Below are 21,786 nucleotides of genomic sequence, written 5' to 3'. Positions count from 1 at the left end.
AGAAATCAGAAGCCATCTCTCTCTAATTGGCAGAGACAAAAGCCAAGTCATGAGGCTGAGGGAGCTGGGACTCTTTAGCCTGGAGAAGAGGAGACTGAGGGGTGACTTCATTAATGTTTATAAATATGTTAAGGGCGGATGTCACAAGAATGGAGCCAGGCTCTTCTCAGAGATACCCAGTGGCAGGACAAGGGGCAATGGGTGTAAGCTGGAACACAGAAGGTTCCGCTTAAATTTCAGAATGAACTTCTTTACAGTGAGGGTGACAGAGCCCTGGAACAGGCTGCCCAGGGAGGTTGTGGAGTCTCCTCCTCTGGCGACGTTCAGAACCCGTCTGGACGCCTTCCTGTGTGATCTCATTTAGGTTCCTGCTCTGGCAGGTGGATTGGACTGGATGATCTTTCGAGGTCCCTTCCAGTCCCTGACATTCTGTGATTCTGTGTGTAATACTCTTGTTGCTGCCGTAGCTGGCTGGAGCACTGTCATTTAACCATGTGGCACATGCATATGAGGCAGGGAAAAAGATCTGGGAGCTGAGGGGTGCTGATGTTCTGTACTTGGATGTCTTGTAGTTCTCATGTACAGAGCAACAGAAGGACCTGAATCCAGTCCCATGTGGCACTTCTGTGGTCACTGCTAGTCCCCTTATGCACTGTTACCTTTCTGTTCCCTGCTTGAGGCTTGGGACATTTTAGTCTCCTGTGGACTGAAATCTGTGCTTAAACTCAGTCATTTAGAGGTTATGGATGATATGTAGAGTAAGGTCTCATTCAGCACCCCATTCTGGCTACCTGGTCTGTTCATATCTTCTCCACCTCCAGCCTAAGCCCGTGTCCTGCCCCACAGCGTGATGACTGCTCTCCTCACGGTCTGTTTCCCAACTCAACAAAGGTGCTGCTAGCTCTTGTCTCTCCACTGCTGAAGCTCTGTCAGGCACTGAAATGGTTGGAGTTCCATCACTGTTTGGCCTGGACAGATGTTCAGCAGATCAGAGCTCCTGTGCCATCATGTTCAGTGTGTGCCACCCAATACTAGGTATGCTCTGCATCCATTGCTACCATGGGTCTGGTTAAACCAAGAGCAGTTTTCCTGCCAAATGGTGTCTCTGTTTATCCCTTAACCCTAGCCATGGTGTTGGGAGGCAGGGTGTCTCTGATTAAGGTGGACTGTGCAGTAGGCTGTGGCAAAGGAGGTGCAGATGGATGCATTCCCCATCCTGCAGCCCTGTCCATTTTACAAGACAAGTGGTACGTGAGTTAGGCTCCAAATCTGCAATCTGTATTAACTGTAGTAGTGAGATCTGGCAAGGTTTCCCTGTCAGCATCATGCATGACTTCTCTAAGATAAGAAAGGAAAATTGTGACAGGGCAGATTGCTGAGACATGGTCTCAAAATTCCCTCTGCTTCTAGCTACTGTCTGGATTATTGGTCTACCCCATAGTGAAGTCTCCATAGCAGCATCCTGGTCAGCGGATGCTTAATCCATAGCACCAGGGCCAAGACTATTTGGGTAGCTGGAGATGATTTTCAGGTCACTTTCATACCTGGATCTGATGAGCATTTACAGTTGATCCCACTGGGTGTATTCATTTGAATGAACCATGGTAGCTCAGCTGGATTTTCAGATATAAAGTCTTGCCCCTCCACCCTCACAGTTCCCTGCTACTTCTTGATTTCCATCTCATTTGTTTTCCACTTCTGCCATCTGCTGCTCACAAATGCTGCTTAGCCCCACATCCACCTTTTCATCCCTTGCTTAGAATCATAGACTCATAGAATGTTGTGAGTTGGCAGAGACCCACATGGATCATCGAGTCCAACTCTTGTCCCTGTTTCTCTTAAGATCTACTCAGATGCAATGACCACAATCCATAACCATGACTGTGGCAAGCGTGGTTGCTCCTTGTACTGCTGACTGGCCTAAGCAACACAGCTTCAGGAAAAGGTAGCTGGGACCCACTGCTTCAGCTGCATTCCCTAAATCTCTTCCCTTGAAGGATTGTCTCACAGCTGTACCAGGTGTCCCCTGGACCTGCACCACATGCCATGACTGTTGAATTTCAAAGCTATCAGGACTACTGATGGTTCCCTGAAGACTGTCCTGCATCTGCTATGAGGAATGTCATGAAACGATTAATGTTGCTTAAACACACAGGTTCCTGTCTCACAGTCCTGCTCCACACCAGTGACAACAGAAGGAGTGTTAGCTGTGATGGAGAGTCTATTTATGTGGTAACATAGGGCCTGAATCATGAATCATAGCATCATAGAATCATTAAGGCTGGAAAACACCTCTAAGATCATTAAGTCCAACCATCAACCCAACACCACTGAGCCCACTAAACCATGTCCTGAAGTGCCATGTCTACACATTTTTTTAACACCTCCAGGGATGGTGACTCCAGCACTGCCCTGGGCAGCCTGTTCCAATACTTGACCACTCTTTCAGTAAAGAAATTTTTCCTCATGTCCAATCTAAACCTCCCCTGGTGCAACTTGAGGCCATTTCCTCTTGTCCTGTCACTTGGTCCTTGGTTGAACAGACTCACCCCCACCTCTCTACACCCTCCTCCAAGGGACTTGGACAGAGCCACAAGGTCTCCCCTCAGTCTCCTTTTCTCCAGGCTCAACAACCCCAGTTCCCTCAGCCGGGAACTCAGCACACTTGTACTCCAGACCCTTCCCCAGCTCCGTTGCCCTTCTCTGGACACGCTCCAGCACCTCCATGTCCTTCTTGGAGTGAGGGGCCCAAAACTGAACCCAGCACTTGAGCTGTGGCCTCACCAGTGCCCAGTACGGGGGCACAATCACTTCCCTGGTCCTGCTGGACACACTATTCCTGATACAGGCCAAGATGTCATTGTCCTTCTTGGCCACCTGGGCACTCTGCTGGCTCATGTTCAGCTGCTGTTGACCAACACCCCCAGGTCCTTTTCTGCCAGGCAACTCTCCTGACACTCTTCTCCAAGTCTGTATGTACAGACTTGCACAGATATTGACATATATAGGTGTGCATAATAATGCAATAATGCATATAAAAACAGAAGGGGAAGAGTGGGCATCTGGCACCCAGCCAGGGTCAACCCACCACACTCCAAAATGCATTTATATTCTGGAGGTATGCGTATGAGGATGGTGGTTATTTTTTTAAAAAATCGATTTTCTGGAGTGGGTGAGATATACTCAGGTGTTATCATTATAAACCACCTTCACATTTATGTCTACTGTTATTTTAAGCAACTTCTGCAAGGGGAGATAACTCACTGCATGAGAAATAGAAAAAAAATGTTTTGGTCATAGCTGTTTGAGTAATATGAGGTCCCACTCAGATATATGACATACTGGATTACTGCTGTTTGCTCACAAAGGCCAAGAAAGAGCTCTCTCACCCAGATATACAACCCTTCTGGAGGTTATCATCATCCTCTGAAGCACTGAAGTTTGGTCCCTGTAGACAGGATGTGCAAGTTTTTGTAGAAACATGAAACTTCACTTGTGTGGTATCCTTGCCTTTCTGATTTTGACAGGGTTAAACCAACTGCTGGATTTGGAAAGGATTCCTCTCCTCATGTTAGGCTGGCAGGAATAACAGAATGACATTTCCTTTTTTTTTTCCTTTTGGTTTTTCACCGTCTCATAGAGCACACCCAGCTTCCTGGCTGTCCTGGGTTTGGTTAGGATGTAATAAATTGCTCACAGAGAACTGGGAGGAGGTTGTAATGAGGTGGGTATTGCCCTCTTCTCCCAAATAACAAGTGATAGGACAAGAGGAAATGGCCCAAGTTGCACCAGCGGAGGTTTAGGTTGTATATTGGGAAAAAATTATTCACTGAAAGGGTGGTCAAGTATTGGAACAGGCTGCCCAGGGCAGTGGTGGGGTCACCATCCCTGGAGGTATTTAAAGGATGTGTAGATGTGGTACTTGGGGACATGGTTTAGTGGTGAACTTGGCAATGCTGGGTTTATGGTTGGACTAGATGATCATAATGGTATTTTGCAACCAAACTATTCTATGATTCTGTGGTACTATGAGGAGAGCAGCAGGGGCAGCTGACCCAAACAGACCAAAGTAGGTATTCCATACTATGTGACATCATGCTCGGTATTTAAGCAGGGAAGTTCTGGGAAGAGGCAGGGGTACTGGGCACCGCGGTTCGGGAGCAGGTCGGCTGGTGCCGTTTGGTTCCATGTATCACTCGTGTTGTATATTCTTTCATTAGTACTGTTGTTGTTGTTTAGTGTTGTTTCTCCCTTACCATTCCAGTAAACTGCTCGTGTCTCAACTCCTGAGCCCCATTCGTTTATATTTTCTCCTCCCCATACCACCAGAGGGTGGGGAGGTGGGGTGGGGCAGTGACCGTCTCTGGTTAAACCATGTCACTTTGGGTGCCCAACGTGGAGCCAAAAGGTTGGGATAACAGCAGACCTGACCAGAGTGTGTTAAAACAATCTTATATATATACACATTTAATATAGTAGTTAAATAGTCACTGGCCACTTTTCTCACTCAGCAATATCTAAAGCCAGTTGGATGGCTTTTACCTCTGCAAACTGTCTCGATTCACCTTCTGCTTCAGCAGCTTCTGAAACTCGTTATGTAGGACTCCACACAGCAGCTTCCACCTTTGATGTTTTTCCTACAATACGACAGAACCCATTATAGAACTAAGGCATATAGGCTCCACACAGCAGCTTTCCACCTTCGATACTTCCCTACAATCCGACAGGAGCCATCAGTGAATAGGGCATATCGTTTCTCATTATCTGGTAGTTCATTATATGATGGAGCCTCTTCAGCACGTCACCTCCTCGACATTCCAAAATCTTTGCCCTCTGGCCAGTTTGTGATCACTTCCAAAATTCCTGGACAACTGGGGCTTCCAGTTCAAGCCTTTTGTGTGATCAGCGTGACCCACTTACTCCATGTGGCTTCATTTGCGTGATGTGTAGTAGAGGCCCTCCCTTTGAACATCCATCCCACCACTGGCAGTTGGGGTGCTAAGAGGAGCTGTGTCTCAGTACCAACCACCTCAGAAGCAGCTCGAAGTCCTGTCATGACCAATAGCTTCTGCAGATACTCACCACCTGGCTCAGGTCTTGCTCTCAGGGTGCCCATGTGAGTGCAGAGCTCTTCTCAGTTGTGAAATTTCATAAATATCTGGGTGTCCCCCCCACAACAAGCTGTTCACTGCCATAGCTGTCCTGGAGGCTGGGCAGCTTGCTTAAAGTTCACCTGAGAGTGTCAGCCCAGTCGCTGGCCACCGCTATAGAGGTGTTCTTCATACCATTCTGAGAGAACATCCCCTTCTGCTTAAACAATAGGACATTAGAAGACAGTTACATATCAGCTGGGCCCAGTCAAGTTTGTCATCTGAAATAGATAATGGGGAGACTTGAGGCATCAAAACTTTGCAATAAGGTAGTGATGTCAGAATAAACCAGTTTTGTGGAGACAGAAGTGTTGTAAACAGGCCAAGAGATGAACTACACATGCACAGAAGAAAAGCCCAGCCAAAGGACACAGTGAGAAAAGTTTCGGTGACCACGAGAGGACCCCTGAAGATGACCAGTACACATGCAAAAAGGACATTTACATACATTAATGAGTTCGTGGAAATGTAATGAATGTTAATAATTTCTTGGCAAAGTAATGAATATGCATGTTTTGATAGGATAAAGCTTTTGTAGAAATACGAGTCGTCATGCACGATAGGTGGAACAATTCCCTGTGCATCCAGTGTTGCAGTACAGAATGGCTGCTTCTTCAGTCTGCATTGGTGTAAAGAAGTTCATTCCTGATTTCGGTGACATCCTCACACACATAGAGTCTTCCTTGCTTACATGAAGACCCAGATTCAAAAGTGTATGAGCAGCTGTATCCTGGGCTGCATCAAGAGAAGGGTGGCCAGCAGGTCGATGGAGATGATTCTCTCCCTCTACTCTGCTCTTGTAAGGCCCCACCTGGAGTGCTGTGTCCTGTTCTGTAGCGCGAGACATGGACCTGTTAGAACGAGTCCAGAGGAGGCCATGAGGATGATCTGAGGGCTGGAGCAGCTCTGCTGTGAGGACAGGCTGAGAGAGTTGGGGCTGTTCAGCCTGGAGAAGAGAAGGCTCTGGGGAGATCTTATAGCGGCCTCCCAGTACCTGAAGGAGCCTACAAGAAAGCTGGGGAGGGACTTTTCATAAGGGTAGTTAATGGTAGAACAAGGGGTGATGGCTTGAAACTGGAAGAGGGGAGATTGAGATGAGATGTGAGGAAGAAATTCTGGGCTGTGAAGGTGGTGAGACACTGGCCCATGGTGCCCAGCGAAGCTGTGGCTGCTCCTCCCTGGAAGTGTTTAAGGCCAGGCTGGATGAGGCTTTGAGCAACCTGGTCTAATGGAAGGTGTCCCTGCTCATGGCAGGGAGGTTGGAACTGGATGAGCTTTAAGGTCCCTTCCAACCCTAACCGTTCTATGATTCTATGATAACAGTCCTTGGAGCTCCACAGAGTGTTCCCATGAAGGGAAACGTCAGTAATCATCACCACCTGATGGAGATCCATAAAATCACAAGCTTTTGCAGGCAATGTCTTGTGTTTCCATCTCTCCACTGGGTTCTGCTCAACTTCCTGATGATATCTGGGTGCCAAACAAGTTATCTGCCATGCCACAGCTCTGTGACTTGATGCCATTTGTGTAGATGCTCTTTCTCTCTTGGTGCATTGGGGTGTTTAGAGAAGAGCTGCTTTTCTACTCTGGGGCTAGTGGTAATAAAGAGATACAATTTCTGTTCCACACTGTGAAAAAAAAAAATGGCTCACCTGTAAGTTCCAGCTTCTGGCAGGCAACCTTGTTTACACCCCCAGATCCACTTCTGAATGGGACTCACTCTCTTTTACAGTCTTTCATCGCCAGGAACTTGCTTTCAGTTTCTGCTGGTGGAGTAGTTTATTTGTATAAGAGCAAATCACCATGAGGAAGTATTCAGCTGAGTAATGTTACTAACGGCCAAAGTTTCATCTTCAGGAACAGAAACTGAAACAAATGTAAGACTAATAAAGGGAAATCCATCACCCAGGAGGCAACAGATGAGTCCAGAAATATCCATGGCTGCTGTCACTGATAGAGGTAAGTACCTGTATGTGAAGAACAGGTCTATTCTCTGTATTCAGTGTAGATATTTACTGCAGTTGTTTCTGATATTTACTGTAGTTTTATCTGATATTTACTATAGTTGTATCTAAGGAACTGGTGAGTACAGACAAATGTGTGTGTTGACACGTGAAGATATAGAGGAGACACTTGTGGATATGTGTGTGTCATCTCTTTGAATGCATTACCATATCTTGAGTCTTAGATCCAGCTTCAAAATGTTAATGCCTCCTGTTGTTAATCCTGATGCGGCATTAGATAGGAAGATTTCAGGTTCCAAAAGACCTCTTAATGTGAAAAATATCTCAAAGGTGATTAAGAATGGAGCAAATGAGTTGGCTCATTTTTTCACCTCTTTTATTTCCTATGCAATAAACTAAAAAATGCCTCTTAAAGAATCAGTGCAATAAGGCTGTGCAAGGAGCTGATCAGGTCTCTGTTGATGTGGAAGGCTATTTTATTTCTGCTGAAATGGAATTTCACTGTGTATATTTCATAATTCCTCCTCTTAAAGAGCTATGAGTTACAGAAAAGTGTCTTTAGTATCTTAATTCTAAGTAAATTATTTTTCTCCAATAAAATGAAAGTTCTTAGATCCTTAAGCTTTCTATGGATGGATCACCTCAGCCTTGATCACCTGGGATTGTTTTCATCTAGACCCTCAGTTGAGAAGGGATGAATGAGTCATAGGGTTGATCTTCTTTTCCACCACAAGAGATAAAATATATATAATTAGGCAGGTCTGTGGTGTCACCCCATTGGTATTTGTTAGTCAGAAATCACCTGCCTTTCTGCACTGATATTTTTTTTCCTTGGTACTGCTATTTTTTCAGCTTTTGAAACAGTTTCATAACTAAGAAAAGAAAGAACTGTTGGCTGTGGAAATGTTTTTGCCTCGGTTGACATTACCAACAGGAAAATAACTCAAGTTTTGTCCAGTAGGGAAAAGCAGATGCAGTACTGCTGAAATCAGTGAAGTTAAACTTGGGTGAGACCATGGTCAACCTTAATGTGTTAAAGTGAGCAAGGCTCCATGTACAGCATAGTTTAAACAACCATCAAGTTTAGCTCCAGGTAGAAATCCACCACTCTTGCAGCCCAGAGAGGTTATTCTGCTGTGCAGGGAATGCTTGTTAAGCCCTTTTAGACAAAAGAGATTTGTCAGGGAGTGTATAGATTGAAAGGGGCCAGGGCAGGAGGTGTAGAGGAAATTTTGTTTGCTGATCTACTATCCCCAGTGATTCACAAATCTTCTCTATGTAGGTCCTTCACCCAGAGAGAACAACCAAGGGTAAGATATATAATTCCATCACTGTGAGCTGCTGGGGCCCCATGGAAATTTCTAGAGACAAGCAAAGCTAAGAAGCCTTGTTCCTTGTTTTCCTCTTACCATCCCTTTTTCTGATCTTCGTTTCCAGTTGTCTCACTGTTTTGACCAGTGCTGATTTCAGAGTAGTGGTGGCATTGCTCAGCCTCCCAACACTTCTCAGGAAGGTGCTGTGGGTGTTTCACCAGGGACACAACTCCTGCCTTTATGAGGAGAGGCTGAGAGAGCTGGGACTCTTCAGATGGGAGAAGAGCAGACTGAGAGGGGATCTGATCAATGTCTATAAATATCTGAAATGTGGGAGCCAAACAGACGGGGCCGGGCTCTTTTTGGTGGTGGCCAGCAACAGGACAAGGGACAATGGGCACAAAATGGAACACCAGAAGTTCCACACAAACTTAAGGAAAAACTTCTTTACTATGAGGGTGCCAGAGCCCTGGGACAGGCTGCCCAGAGAGGGTGTGGAGTCTCCATCTCTGGAGATGTCCAAACCCACCTGGACACTTTCCTGTGCAACCTGGTGTAGGGAGCCTGCTTTGGCAGGGGGGCTGGACTGGATGATCTCCTGAGGTCCCTTCCAACCCCACCATTCTGGGATTCTGTGTGATTCTGTGACGTTCTATGGAAATAATTCTGGAGCCTTCATAAAATTCCAGAATTAGGACATTAGATTGCAATATTCTTCAAGCTGCTCCTTTGTGATGGGAAAGGTCAAGAGTGGGAGGCTTGGCTGATGTTGAGAGCAGGCAATGGGACCAAACATTATTGAAGTGGTGGGGTCATAGTGCTGCTGGTACTTTTGTCACAGGTGGAAGATGCAGCCAAATGACTTCAAAAGAAATTATTTGCCTGTACAATATCCAAACATGGTGTACCTGCTGTATGAAATCAGATGGAGCACAGGTACCATCTGGAGGAACTGGTGCTCAAATAATTCTACCCAACATGCTGAAGTCAACTTCTTGGAAAATCGTTTCAATTCCAGGCCATCAGTTTCTTGCTCCATCACCTGGGTCCTATCTACCACTCCCTGTGGGAAATGTTCCACAAAAATTCTGGAGTTCCTGAGGTTACATCCCAATGTCACCTTGAAAATATACGCAGCCAAGCTGTTCAAGCACCTGGATATCCGTAACCGGCAAGGTCTCAGGAACCTGGCAATGAATGGAGTCATTATACGTATTATGAATCTTGCAGGTAATCCAACTACTCTTTGGCTTTGCCTAGGTGTCAATTGAAAGTTCTGGGATGATGTGCACTCTCAGCAGTTGTGCTTTGTAATCGTGTTGGTGACTGGCATTGGGGAGGACTAGTGAGTGCAAAACTGCCACTTGTTTTTTTCCCCAATCCCATACAACCACAGGACCAGCATGGTCATTTCCTCTTGCCAAATCTGAACAAGGACAGTTATGTCTTTCTCTAGTCAACCATGCTTCCTTTATATACAATAGAAAATCCTGACAGTAAGATAGAACCTGTGTCTCCTAGCATATATATGCAGATCAGCTTGCCAGCTGCAGTAATTGGTTTCCCTTGATAGCTGGAGAAGAGAAGGAGACATATCTAAAGGAGACTTTCAGATGATGCATCACAGAGAACAACTGTATCTCGCATGTGTGTCTTTTTGTATGTATATCTTGCTTGCCTTTTGATGTTTGGCTGTAAAAATAATCCAGACAAGGAGCTCATAGAAAGGAATGTACATTTGAAGAGATGAATCTAGCATATGTGTCTGGTTACTTACTACTGGAATGTGCCACTACAAAACCCACCAGGTCAAATATAAACTTAAAGGACACTGTTTATCTTGGGGAACTTGCCTCTGAGATGATACCACCAGAGCACAGACAGAAGCTCCAGCCATCCTATCAACACTAAGATCAATATGCAACTGCTTATTCATTCCATGTTTTCCCTGATCATCAAGATAAGTCAGACAGATTCTGAAGCAACAAGTTGATTGTCTTACCCAAAGCTGCTGTGATCAAGCACAAGGCTACCAAAAAGTATGCCTGAGCAGCCCTGATTGCGAGTGCCATTTCCCTTTTCAGTCCTGCCCAAAGAAGCAGCCTGCCACTCACCAATTCCTTCTCCCTTGGACAGTGTGCTCTGGCTTCATGCCCTGACGTGCTGTCTGCGACAGGGGTTGCCCAAGCCACCACAGTGATCTCTCTCTCTCTGGCAATTCCCCTTTTTAGACATACTGCTATTAGTAGAGTTTTGGTTCCCCTTTCCACTAACTTATTTATGTAGTTGCAAGTCATTGTTGGTCTCTTGCATGAATACCCTCAGATAAATATCTTTCTCCTGCCCTTCACCATTGTCTTACTGAGAAAGAAGTGACTGACTGACATTCATGAAGAAAGAACTGGGCATGCCTTTCATCAAGAGTGATTGAATATCTCTCTTTTCAGATTACAGTTACTGCTGGAAAACATTTGTTGCATACCCACATGGAGAAGATGATTATTGGCCTTGGAACTTTGCTCCATACATCTTTGTGAATTGTAGAGAGCTCTGTCATATCCTTTTGGTTAGTAGGCACTTGAAGTGAGAGTGAAAAGTAATGCAAAATCCTAGGAAAAGGAGATTTGGAGGATCCTGGCAATGGTGTTAGGTAGTAGGAAAAATAAGCATGGGCTTGATGCTGCATGAACAGAGGACCAAGCAGGAAAGAGATTGCCAAGAACGGCGCTGCTACATTGTGCCTTTGTGGCCAGGAGTAGAGAAGAGATTTAGCAATACTCTCAGGTTTTTTACTAAGGAAAGGGTAAATTATTTCAACTCTTTACCCAGATCAGCGCCAAGTTCATTAGCTTGCAGCTTACTGGAGCTATTTGATCCTAAAACTTCATACAGCCGTGTAAACATTGTTCAAATACACTCTTTTTGCCTCTCAGGACAGGGTCACCGATTTTAGTTAAGCGCTAAGCTAGTTCAAAAGCCCAGATGGGATTCACTTTCAGGATCAGATCTGCATTCCCTAATTCTTGCAATCCATACAACTGCAGAATGTATTTTTATGATCTGATATCCTACTATAAAAGAAGGAGAAGGTGGTCTACTGAACAGGATTGAAAATCAGGACTGGAGTTAACTTCCTGACTCAGCCACCCTTTTGTGATGCAAGCCAGTTCTTGCTTGAACTGGTCCCTATATGTAGAATGGGGGCTAGCAGAATGGACAACAGGAGGTAGAGGAAGGGATGCACAGAACCACATAATACGGACAGGAACTTAAAGTCTAGAAGGAGAAGAACTAACCTGTTTGTAGGATGCTAGAAATGCCTTGTTTTATTTCTGACTGAGGAAAAGGTACTCATTAGATTTCACAGAATCACAGAATCAGAGAATGGTGGGGTTGGAAGGGACCTCAGGAGATCATCCAGTCCAACCCCCCTGCCAAAGCAGGCTCCCTACAGGAGGTTGCACAGGAAAAGTGTCCAGGTGGGTTTGAACATCTCCAGAGATGGAGACTCCACACCCTCTCTGGGCAGCCTGTCCCAGGGCTCCGGCACCCTCCAAGTAGAGACATTTTTCCTCATCTTCAGACGGAACTTCTGGTGTTCCAGTTTGCCCCTTGCCCTGTCACTGGGCACCACTGAGAAGAATCTGGCCCCATCCTCTTGACACCCACCCTTTAGATACTTATGGGCATTCACAAGATCCCCTCTCAGTCTGCTCTTCTCCAGGCTAAACAGACCCAGCTCCTTCAGCTTTTCCTCAGCAGAGAGATTCTCCAGTCCACTCTCCATCTTCCTAGCCCTCCACTGGACTCTCTCCAGTAGTTCCTGGTGTTTTTTGAACTGAGGAGCCCAAAACTGGACACAATACTCCAGATGTGGCCTCACTGGGGCAGAGTAGAAGGGGAGAACTTCCCTCAACCTGCTAGCCACACTCTTCTGAATGTACCCCAGGATGCCACTTGCCTTCTTGGCCATGATGGCCCATTGCTGGCTCATGGTTAACCTGTTGTCCACCAGCACTCCCAGGTCCTTCTCCACAGGGCTGATTTCTAGCAGGTCACCCTCAACCTGTCCTGGTGCCTGGGGTTATTCCTCCCCAGGTGCAGGACCCTACACTTGCCACTGTTGAACCAGCTCTCACTGAATGGCCCCACGGCCTTCTGGTGTATCAACCACTCCTCCCAGTTTAGTGTCATCAGCAAACTGGCTGAGGGTACACTCTGTCCCTTCATCCAGGTCACTGATGAAGATATGGAACAAGACCAGAAATGACCCCTGGGAACACCAGTAGCTACAGGCCTCCAACTAGACTCTGTGCCACTCATCACAATTCTCTGAGCTCTAACATTGAGCCAGTTCCCAATCCACCTCACTGCCCACTCACCTAACCCACACTTCCTGAGCTTCCTTATAAGGATGTTATGGGAGACAGTGTCAAAAGCCTTGCTGAAGTCCAGGTAGACAACATCCACTGCTCTCCCCTCGTCCACCCAACCAGTCATGTCATCACAGAATGCTATCAGATTGGTCAAACATGATTTCCCCTTGGTGAATAATCTTCTTTTCCTCCAGATGCTTAAAGATTATATCCAAAATGAGCTGTTCTACCACCTTTCCAGGGATGGAGGTGAAGCTGACTGGCCTGTAGTTTCCTGGGTCCTCGTTCCTGCCCTTTTTGAAGACTGGAGTGACATTGGCTTTTCACCCAGGTCATTCAGCAACAGGTCCACATTTGCTCTTGACAAGTTGCCACTTCATTTCAGTTCCATCCCCCCCAAACTTTACTTAAGTCTTTTTAATACCTCAGGACCTGACCTTTCTAATTCCATTTGCCTGAACAAGACATTCAGGTGACAGGGTACACAGCCAGTGGCATTCATTATTCATTCAGTCAGCTGATCTAACAAAGTAGTTGATGCACCGTAGCTGTTTAGAAGATATTTTTCCCTTGGCTTTCAGCCTTCCTGAGTCTCCTAATATCTGAAATGTTTAAATAATTTAGCAGCTTACGCACAAGCCAATGCATGGTGTGATGCTCACCAGGGAGATGAACTGAACTGTCTGCAAAATGCTTGTGAGTTGGACAAGCTCCAGCTGACTCAGCACAGTTCCCTGGGCAACAGTACAAGGTGAACATGCCCTTCAGGTCTTGGTTTTAAAGAGCCACCTAATAAATGACCTGTCCCTCCCTGTGACCCTGGCAACCTTGTTGATTACCCTTTGATTACTGGTGGTAGGAAGCTTGCACTGAGGCACTCATGCTGGAAGTTGAGCACTTGCTCAACTGCTTTGCAACAGGAAGATCTATGTGCTCAGCTCTTGTGAACACCCAGCCTCATTTTACTAATTACCCAGAGGTGTAATGACGAGAGTGAGTTCCAGGCACATGCTCCAGAAAAACACAGACTGTTGTGTCAAGTCCTGACCTCCCTGGTGTAAGAAAGACACTTAGGAACCAGAGAGGGTTTGGTGGAGTACTACTGCAATGGTCAGGGGGCTGGAGCACTTGTCCTACAAGGAGAGACTGAGGAAACTGGCTCTGTTAGACCTAAAGGAAAGAAGGCTGAGTGGGATGTAATGGCAGAAAAGACAGAGCCAGACTTTCCTCAAAGCTTTCACAGAGAGAAAATGAGGCAACAGGCACAAGCTGCAAAAAAGTCTCCCCTGACAGTGGTGCTGTACTTGAACATGCGCCCAGAGGGGCTGTCAGACCTTCATCCCTGGAGACACTGAGAATTTATCTCTGAGCTGCCCGACCTAGCTTTGGAGTTAGCCATGCCACAAACATGTTGGACTGGAGATCTCTAGCGGGCCTTTCTAACCCCAAAATTCTGCCTTTCCACAGGATCTAGCTCCATTTCTCTTGGCTTCAGCTATGCAATGTGTCACCTTTTAAATGCTTCTGTTCCTGAGTGGTCTGTCTTTCTAGGAGGGGTTTACATGGCACAGTAAATTCTGAGGTGTTACCATGGTGTCTGGAAAGCTGCATCCCAAGGGACATTATCTAACATGCTGAAGGTGGATCAGAGCAATCCCTTGAACTAGATGCTGTATTTTCAAACTCTGGATCATGTTGAAGAGACAACTTAAGTTTTTGGCATCTAATTTTTAATGTTCATGTTTCTTTCTTCCTTCTAGGGGCTTCCTCCATTGCCATCAAACTGAACCATGACAAGTGTCTGCAGCATGCTAACAAGCTCACTTTGTGCATCATAATATTATTAACAAGACAGGAAAAAGCAGTCCCTGGAAGTCTTTTCTACTACAGCCTTGAACCATGAGCTTCATACTGACACCAGAGAAAGCTCTTATCACTAGCTGGGCAGTGCTAAGTCTTGGACACAGCAGATGGAGCACATGAAAACCCATCAAGAAGTTCAGATGATGCAGCCAGTTGGCCAGGGCATAGTGATCTGGGTATTTACAAGGCTGTCTGAGAGGCCAGTGGGGATGGAGACCACGGCCCAGGATCAGGTCTTTCATGTCTGCTGATTCTGCTATCAGATTCTGTGAGTACCCTCTTGAGAGGCCAGTGAGGAACATATTTCCTCCTCTGTTCTGTTCCAAAGAAGTAATCAGAGCAGTGCATTCTGGTTCTGAGAATTTCTTATGCAGATAACTTTTATGGCTGTGTGTGTATATTTTAGAAAATACTCCATGCTATTAGTGTTTATGTGATATTATCATATTACTGCTTTTATTCCAAATAGTACAAATATATTACTAAGGAGTATATTGCTTCATTTTATTCTCCCTGTTTTTATGACTGCAGAAACAACATAGGGAAATATGAGCTTTGTGGAAACTTTGTTTTCCTTGTTCAGTTCCTATGCACACATCTGAGGTGGTTTCACCCTTTTGGCTGCAGCCCAAAGTGGTCTCACTCTCCCCCCAACCCCAGGGAGTAGGGGAGAGAATTGGAAGGAAAAGGGTGAGGAGATTCATGGGTTGAGATAAAAACTATTTACTAATTAAAATAAAATTATAATGATAATAACAGAATATGCAAATGACTGATGCCCAGTGCAGTTGCTCACCACCCATCCACCGATGCCCAGCCTGTCCCAACCAGTGATCCCAGAGCACGGACAGTCTCCAAACCCCAACCACAATCCTGGAAGAGCGAGAGCCCGAGTGATCCCTGAGAGAATCCCCCCAATTTCCAGTCAGCCCTGGTTAATGTACTGACATGATGGGATATGAGATGGAATATCTCATTGGCAGAGCCAAATGCCAATTTGGGGTTTTGCTAATTACTGCCCTTCCCCCCTCCCAGTCCTAACACAGCTGTGAACCAGCCAAACACAATGGCCTTGGGCTCCAGCAGCAACTAATGACATTGGTACCTGATCAACATTCTTCTCATAACAAACCCCACACTGAACCCAACACACAGCTGTTCTGGCTACTGAGAAGAATATTAACTCTGTCCTAGTGAAACCAGGACAACATCTTTCCCTTGTAATTCCACACCCTGGAGTCCCAGCTGTTCATTGCAAACTGGGGGAACACGGGAAAAAGTCTCTGCTCTGCTAGCTGGAAGAGTGGAATGGTGAGGCAGGAAATGCAATGAGAGGTAAGCTCTCAGCTATCTCTACAGGCAGAAACCAAAAAGAAGATACAGGTGTGCTGGGCATGGCAGCAGTTTTGAGTTTGCATTGCAAATAATGCAAAACATCAGAACGAATCATGTTGGGAGCCCTATGTTTCATGATTCCCAACCCCTCCAGGCAGGAGGTCTGTTGTCATATCCCTCTGGGGAATGTCCTGCTGCTGGGATCTGCAACATGCAGGCACAAATGATTATTTGAAGAATAAGGCAGGGGCTGGTGGGAATCATGCCTATCTCTTCTAGTTGATTAATGCTTATAGCATCCATTGGCCACGTCAAAGTCTCCAGATGTTTAGCAGACAATGAAGACAGCCAGAAAAGCTGCAGGCTGAGGAAACAGCTTCAGCCTCTGCTGTCTGAGAGAATACCAAAAGCTGAGCGCAGCTGGCTGGGGAGTGTCTTCTATGTTAATCAAATAAAATTACTCCAAGCAATGTATAGCATAGCTAAAGTTTTCTTCCCCCTGTCCAGGTCCTCAGGCTGGATGTCACATGCCTTCTTTCTGGCCTTTCTAGTGTTAACTCTTTGTTGCCTTTGGGAGAAATCAAATCACTTAATCAACATGTAGCTGAACACATTGGGATCCGCAACCATTCAGCAACAGAACTTGTAAGCTACTGGTCTGTTGTGGTATGTGGCAACTGGATTTGAGCCTGATCAACATATATATCTGCAAACATCTTCATTTGTTTCTTGCTTTGAAACTTCATTATGCTACAGAAGTTAGCTGAGTCCCATCTGGGAATCTAAAACGTACAACAGCACAAAGCTATACAACAACATGAGTGTCCATGGCCAGCACAAAATAGAAACCCTATGTTTTAAGAAAATATGCAAGACCTGAAGATCCATCCATGTCTCTTGCCAGAAATACATAAGCATCACTGAATCTTGCTCCCAGCTTAGCACAGCACAGAGAAGGCTTTAGCCTTAGCAGCATGGAAATTCCTGACACATTGCTAGTTCACATGAAATAATCTAAAAATGCTGGCAGGTGTCACTATGTTCATGTACCTTAGAATAAATATGCAATCAGACTTTGACCTTGGAAAGGTCAGAGCTCAGTGTACCTAAAGATGGCAGGTTGGATGGCCCAGGTCTTTGGAAGTAGGATGCTGACATTGCCTGGAGATTAAATGAGATGTGAATTTGAATCAGGAGAAGAAGGTGGGTTAATTGGAGATAATTTGTTTGAGAAGACCCAAGAAAGATAACAGGAGCCTTCTGTAAACAGCACTAGGTGAAGAGGATTAGATTGGTCCAGAAGCTAGGGCTGTGTCAACCACATTGTTCTACATAAGGAAGGACCAGTAGTCCAGTAAGGAATATACCAGCCCAAAGTTGATCTGAATCCTGTAACAGCAATATGGTCACCTGCTCCAAATTAATTGTTTTTTCATAGAATCCCAGACTGGTTTGGGTTGGTAGGGTCCTTAAAGATCATCCAGTTCCAACTCCAACTGCCATTAGCAGGGACATCTTTGTCCTAGTTTTGCTAGGATAAAATTAATTTTCTTCTCAGTAGTTAGAAGAGCTGTGTTTTGGTTTGAGTTCAGACTTGCTTTGAGTACTAATGTAAAAGTACTAGTAAAAGTACTAATGTCATTAGTTGCTGCTGGAGCTCAAGGCCATCGTGTTCGGCTGGTTCACAGCTGCATTGGGACTGGGAGGGAGAAGCACAGTGAATAGCAAAGCCCAAAACTGGCATTTGGACGTGCCAATGAGATATTCCATCTCATATCCCTTCATGTTTAGTGTATTATCCGGGGCTGACCAGAAAGGGTGGGAGGGATTCACACGAGTTTTCTCTCGGGCTCTGGCTCTCCCGGGATTGCGGTTTCGGTTCGGGATTGTCGCTCCTCCGGGATCGTTATCCGGGAACGGGCCGGGCTTATCAGTGGGTGGTGAGCAATTGAACTGGGTTATCGCTCATTTGCATATCTTGTTACTGTTATCATTATCTCTACTGTTTTAATATTAGTTGTTTAGGTTTTGGGGTTTTTTTAAGTTTTCTTTTATTTCTATTATTAAACTGTTTTTATCTCAATCTACAAGCCTCCAAATCCTTGTCCCAACCCTCTCCCCTACCCCCTTGGGGTGGGGGAGAAGTGGGTGAATGGCTGTGTTGGCTGCTAGCCAAGGGCTATTCCAGTGAAACTATCACAACCTTCCACTAGGCCACATTGCTCAAAGCCTCATCCAACCTGGCCTTCAACACTTCCAGGGAGGAGTAGCCACAGCTTCTCTGGCCAACCTGAGACACTGTCTCACCACCCTCACACCAAAGAATTTCTTCCTCACATCTCATCTCCATCTCCCGTCTTCCAGTTTCAAGCCATCACCCCTTGTTCTGTCACTCCCTGCCCTTGGACAAAGTCCCTCCCCAGCCTTCCTGGAGCCTCTTCAGGTACTAGGAGGCCACTAGAAGATCTCCAGCCCTTTCTGAAGCATAAGCAACTACACTGCTGTTCTGGGAGAGGAAATGAAGCAGGGTCTTGGAGACAGCTGAAAGCAGAGACAGCTTTTTATGGAGGCTGCAACACCTCCAGATGAAGTGTGATCAGGGTCCTGTGGCCTTGCCCCAGTACAAGTGAGTTTGGGTCAGAGGGGTGAACCAGAGATGTGCCCATTTGCTCACTAGCAATCTTAGTCCATCAGGCAAGAACTTTCTCTGGTCCATTTGGAAGCTTGTCAGTTCAGAGTTAGACCAGTGAAGTTCTTTACACCAGTTTTAGCTGCCAGAGTGAACTTGCAATCTGCTGCATCCCTGATGTGCTCCTACTGGTGTGTAAGGTCTTATTGGTGGGTCTGCCAACATGCTATACTATAGAGATAACCACAGAAGAGAGTTGGCCTACTCTCATCTCCTTCCATACCCCTGGACCGGTAAAAAACACTGTTCCAGCTTGTAGAGTAGGATAGTTCCTAACTGTGGTTAATAACAAGATTATAGCGTGGAGACATCAACATCCTCCCTGCCCTGGAACTTGGGCGCGCTCACCCATGTGAGGAGGCAAGGCCCCTGCAAGCACGAAGATTACGTCTCTCAATATTAGTTCTGCGTCTTAGAAAGTCACACCAGTCCTTCAACTAGTGTGCTTAATAACGGCAACAACAGCAATGGGTTTGGAAGCCTGAAGGGAAACCTACCTATCACTAAAGTGTTGTCAGAGGTCTAAAAGCCAAAGGCAACCTTCAAAATATTTGCCACACTTTGGCACCTAACCTTCTGCTCTGATCTCAGCTCTGGCAGCAACCACCCGCTCTCTCCTTCCCCTTCAGAGGCTCTGCTTATCCCTGATGGCGTTGTCAGAACAAATGGTCTCTTCTGTGCCAAACCCCTCCATGTTTCTTCTGTGAACCAAATATGAGTTCCACCACTGTGAGTATTTAATACATATGTGATTAAATAATGAAAGTTCTGCTCATAGAAACACCAAAGGGTCAGCACTAGGGAGGGAAGAAAAAAACTACTCGAGCTAGAGGACAATGTTGGATATGAATACATCTAGGCTAAAAGCCCCTGAAGGGGTAAGTAACAGGGGACTGGACTCCATGACCCTGAAGCCCCTTTCTGTCCTGGTTTCCAAGTGCCAGCATGTGGGAGAGAGAGAGAGAGAGCAAGCAGGGGGGTGGACACGCTTTGAAAACCCCCCTTGTATTTGCAAGGGCCTGGAGCATGTATTTGCATTGTTTCATGGTAATCTGTTTCTTATTATTGCAATGTGATGTCCAAGGACGCTGTGTACTGACCTGGAGGAATGCTGTGTGCAGCTGTGGGAATGATGTCAGTGTCCTGCTCTTCAATGGGCACGTTCTGGGGGTTGTCGAGAGCTGGACTCCACGAGCTGTTTGCAGCGAAGAACAACATAGAATAGAATCATGGAATTGTTTGGTTGGAAAAAACTTTTGAGATCATCAAGTCCAACCGTACCTAAACATCCCTCCAGCCAACACCCTTGTAAAGGGTGCCAAACACCTGTGCCCTGAGAGATGGCAGCCATGCCTGGTTGTCCACCTATACCAATAACCATCCCATCCTGACTGATCCTGTACCTCGCCCTGTTGCAGAGCTGGAGCTTTCACAGAGCTTTCACAGAGCGGGTGGTCTCTGTATTCCAGACCACAGGGTGATAAAGCACATGTCAGTTGTCATAAGACTGGATGAATCCCAAGGGTTCCATAGCCAGATGGTCACAAAGGTGGCTGTGTGCAGTGACATGCAGGATGATGTTCAGCAAGGATGAAGGAGCTGCACCCCAGCCCATGGGCAGGATGGCTTTCAGCAGCCCCCCAGGCTTCCTGAAGGTGATCTTACAGAAATGGTGTGTAAAGCTTGAACATGCAAAAAGGACTCAAAATATTGCACATCCAGTCATGGTGAAAGCTCACATTTCTGATGGAATTCTATCCTGTCACTAATTGTGGCTGCAGTCCTTAAGGTGTGAGTAGGAAGAAAAAGGGGAGGTGGGCACACTTGTAGAAAGCAAAGCTGTACAGCTATTGGAATGTGTCTGTGCCTTGTTCATCACTGCAAGTCATGGGACGTTGGACCAAGGGAGAGTGGGGTTTTTATCCCCTGCTCCAGCTGTTCCTCACAGTCTCGGGAAGAAGAAATTCTTTGCTGTGAGGGTGGTGAGACACTGTCCCAGGTTGGCCAGAGAAGCTGTGGCTGCTCCTCCCTGGAAGTGTTGGCGGCCAGGTTGGATGAGGCTCTGAGCAACCTGGTCTAGTGGAAGGTGTCCCTGATGATGGCAGGGGGGTTGGAACGGGATGAGCTTTAAGGTCCTTTCCAACCCAAACCATCCTGTGATTCTATGAAACACCCTCCCAGAAATCACAAGCCCTCATTCCCCACAGTTCCCTTGAGGAATTAGCTTTTTCCCAGATGCATTTAAAGGAAGGAGGCACCTAAAACATCCCAGTCACTATCTCCATAAGGGATGGGCTGCAAACGTAAGTGATACTAAGAGTACAAAGCAGTACTGAAATGTTCCCTATATACACAGTCTACAAAGCAACTAAAAAAATTTTAGGTTGAAAAAGTCATGTTACTACATAACAATAACCCTCCAGAGAGTTATTCTTGGCAGAGACACCTAATGCATTTGAGGTTGAATTAATTAATAACCCCAATTCAGAGAAAACTTTGTAACAAATAATATGAAATGGTATTTGAGAACAGAAAAAGCACAATTAAAAATTATCTTTACAGCAGCAGAGCTCAATTCCTATAGCTAAATCACACGGATTAGATAAACAGTCCATTCTGAATTTAATCTGCTTTAGATCCAAAAGAAGTAACCGAGGATGTATTCGGAATGCAGTGCACGTTTCTTTGCATTTACTCATTGCATTTATTCTCCTATTGCATATTATCACCAATTGTCATGCCTCAACAAGTATCTTTGACTCAATGTTCATCAGCATCTACTTTTTCTAATAGCACTTCAACAATTTCACTGAAAAGGCCAACAGTGCTGTACAGGCCAATACCAGAAGTTGGAAGACAGAGATCTTTTTTCCACCTCTGCTTCTCTTCTTCTTTTGTGAAATGTGTTGAATCAGCTCTCCTGTGTCCACTTTGGCCAATTATGAGTCATGAATGGGGACTATAGGTTTGCAATCAATGAAGGAAGAATCCTGAACAACTTTAGCATTTACATCGCGGATTTTTGGTAGTATTTCTGAAGCATCTATTGCCTGAACACTTTATCCACCTTGGTCTGCTGGGTGACACTGTCGACAG

At 45.7% G+C, this 21,786-nt stretch overlaps 1 protein-coding gene across 1 annotated transcript; it reads left to right on the top strand.

Moving 5' to 3' along the window:
- The first annotated feature begins 7,087 nt into the window (after positions 1 to 7,087).
- APOBEC1 (apolipoprotein B mRNA editing enzyme catalytic subunit 1) lies at positions 7,088 to 11,384 on the top strand. The gene is made up of 5 exons (XM_010176746.2): positions 7,088 to 7,109; positions 8,397 to 8,424; positions 9,269 to 9,657; positions 10,875 to 10,993; positions 11,361 to 11,384. Exons 1-5 carry the CDS (start codon positions 7,088 to 7,090, stop codon positions 11,382 to 11,384), a joined length of 582 nt encoding a protein of 193 aa, XP_010175048.2.
- The last annotated feature ends 10,402 nt before the right edge of the window (positions 11,385 to 21,786 follow it).

The sequence above is a fragment of the Antrostomus carolinensis genome, unplaced genomic scaffold (genome assembly GCF_000700745.2).
Source record: "Antrostomus carolinensis isolate BGI_N321 unplaced genomic scaffold, ASM70074v2 scaffold3901, whole genome shotgun sequence".
Taxonomy (NCBI): Eukaryota; Metazoa; Chordata; class Aves; order Caprimulgiformes; family Caprimulgidae; genus Antrostomus; species Antrostomus carolinensis.
Note: the sequence above shows the minus strand (reverse complement) of the source record. Positions and strands in the feature narration are given on the sequence as shown.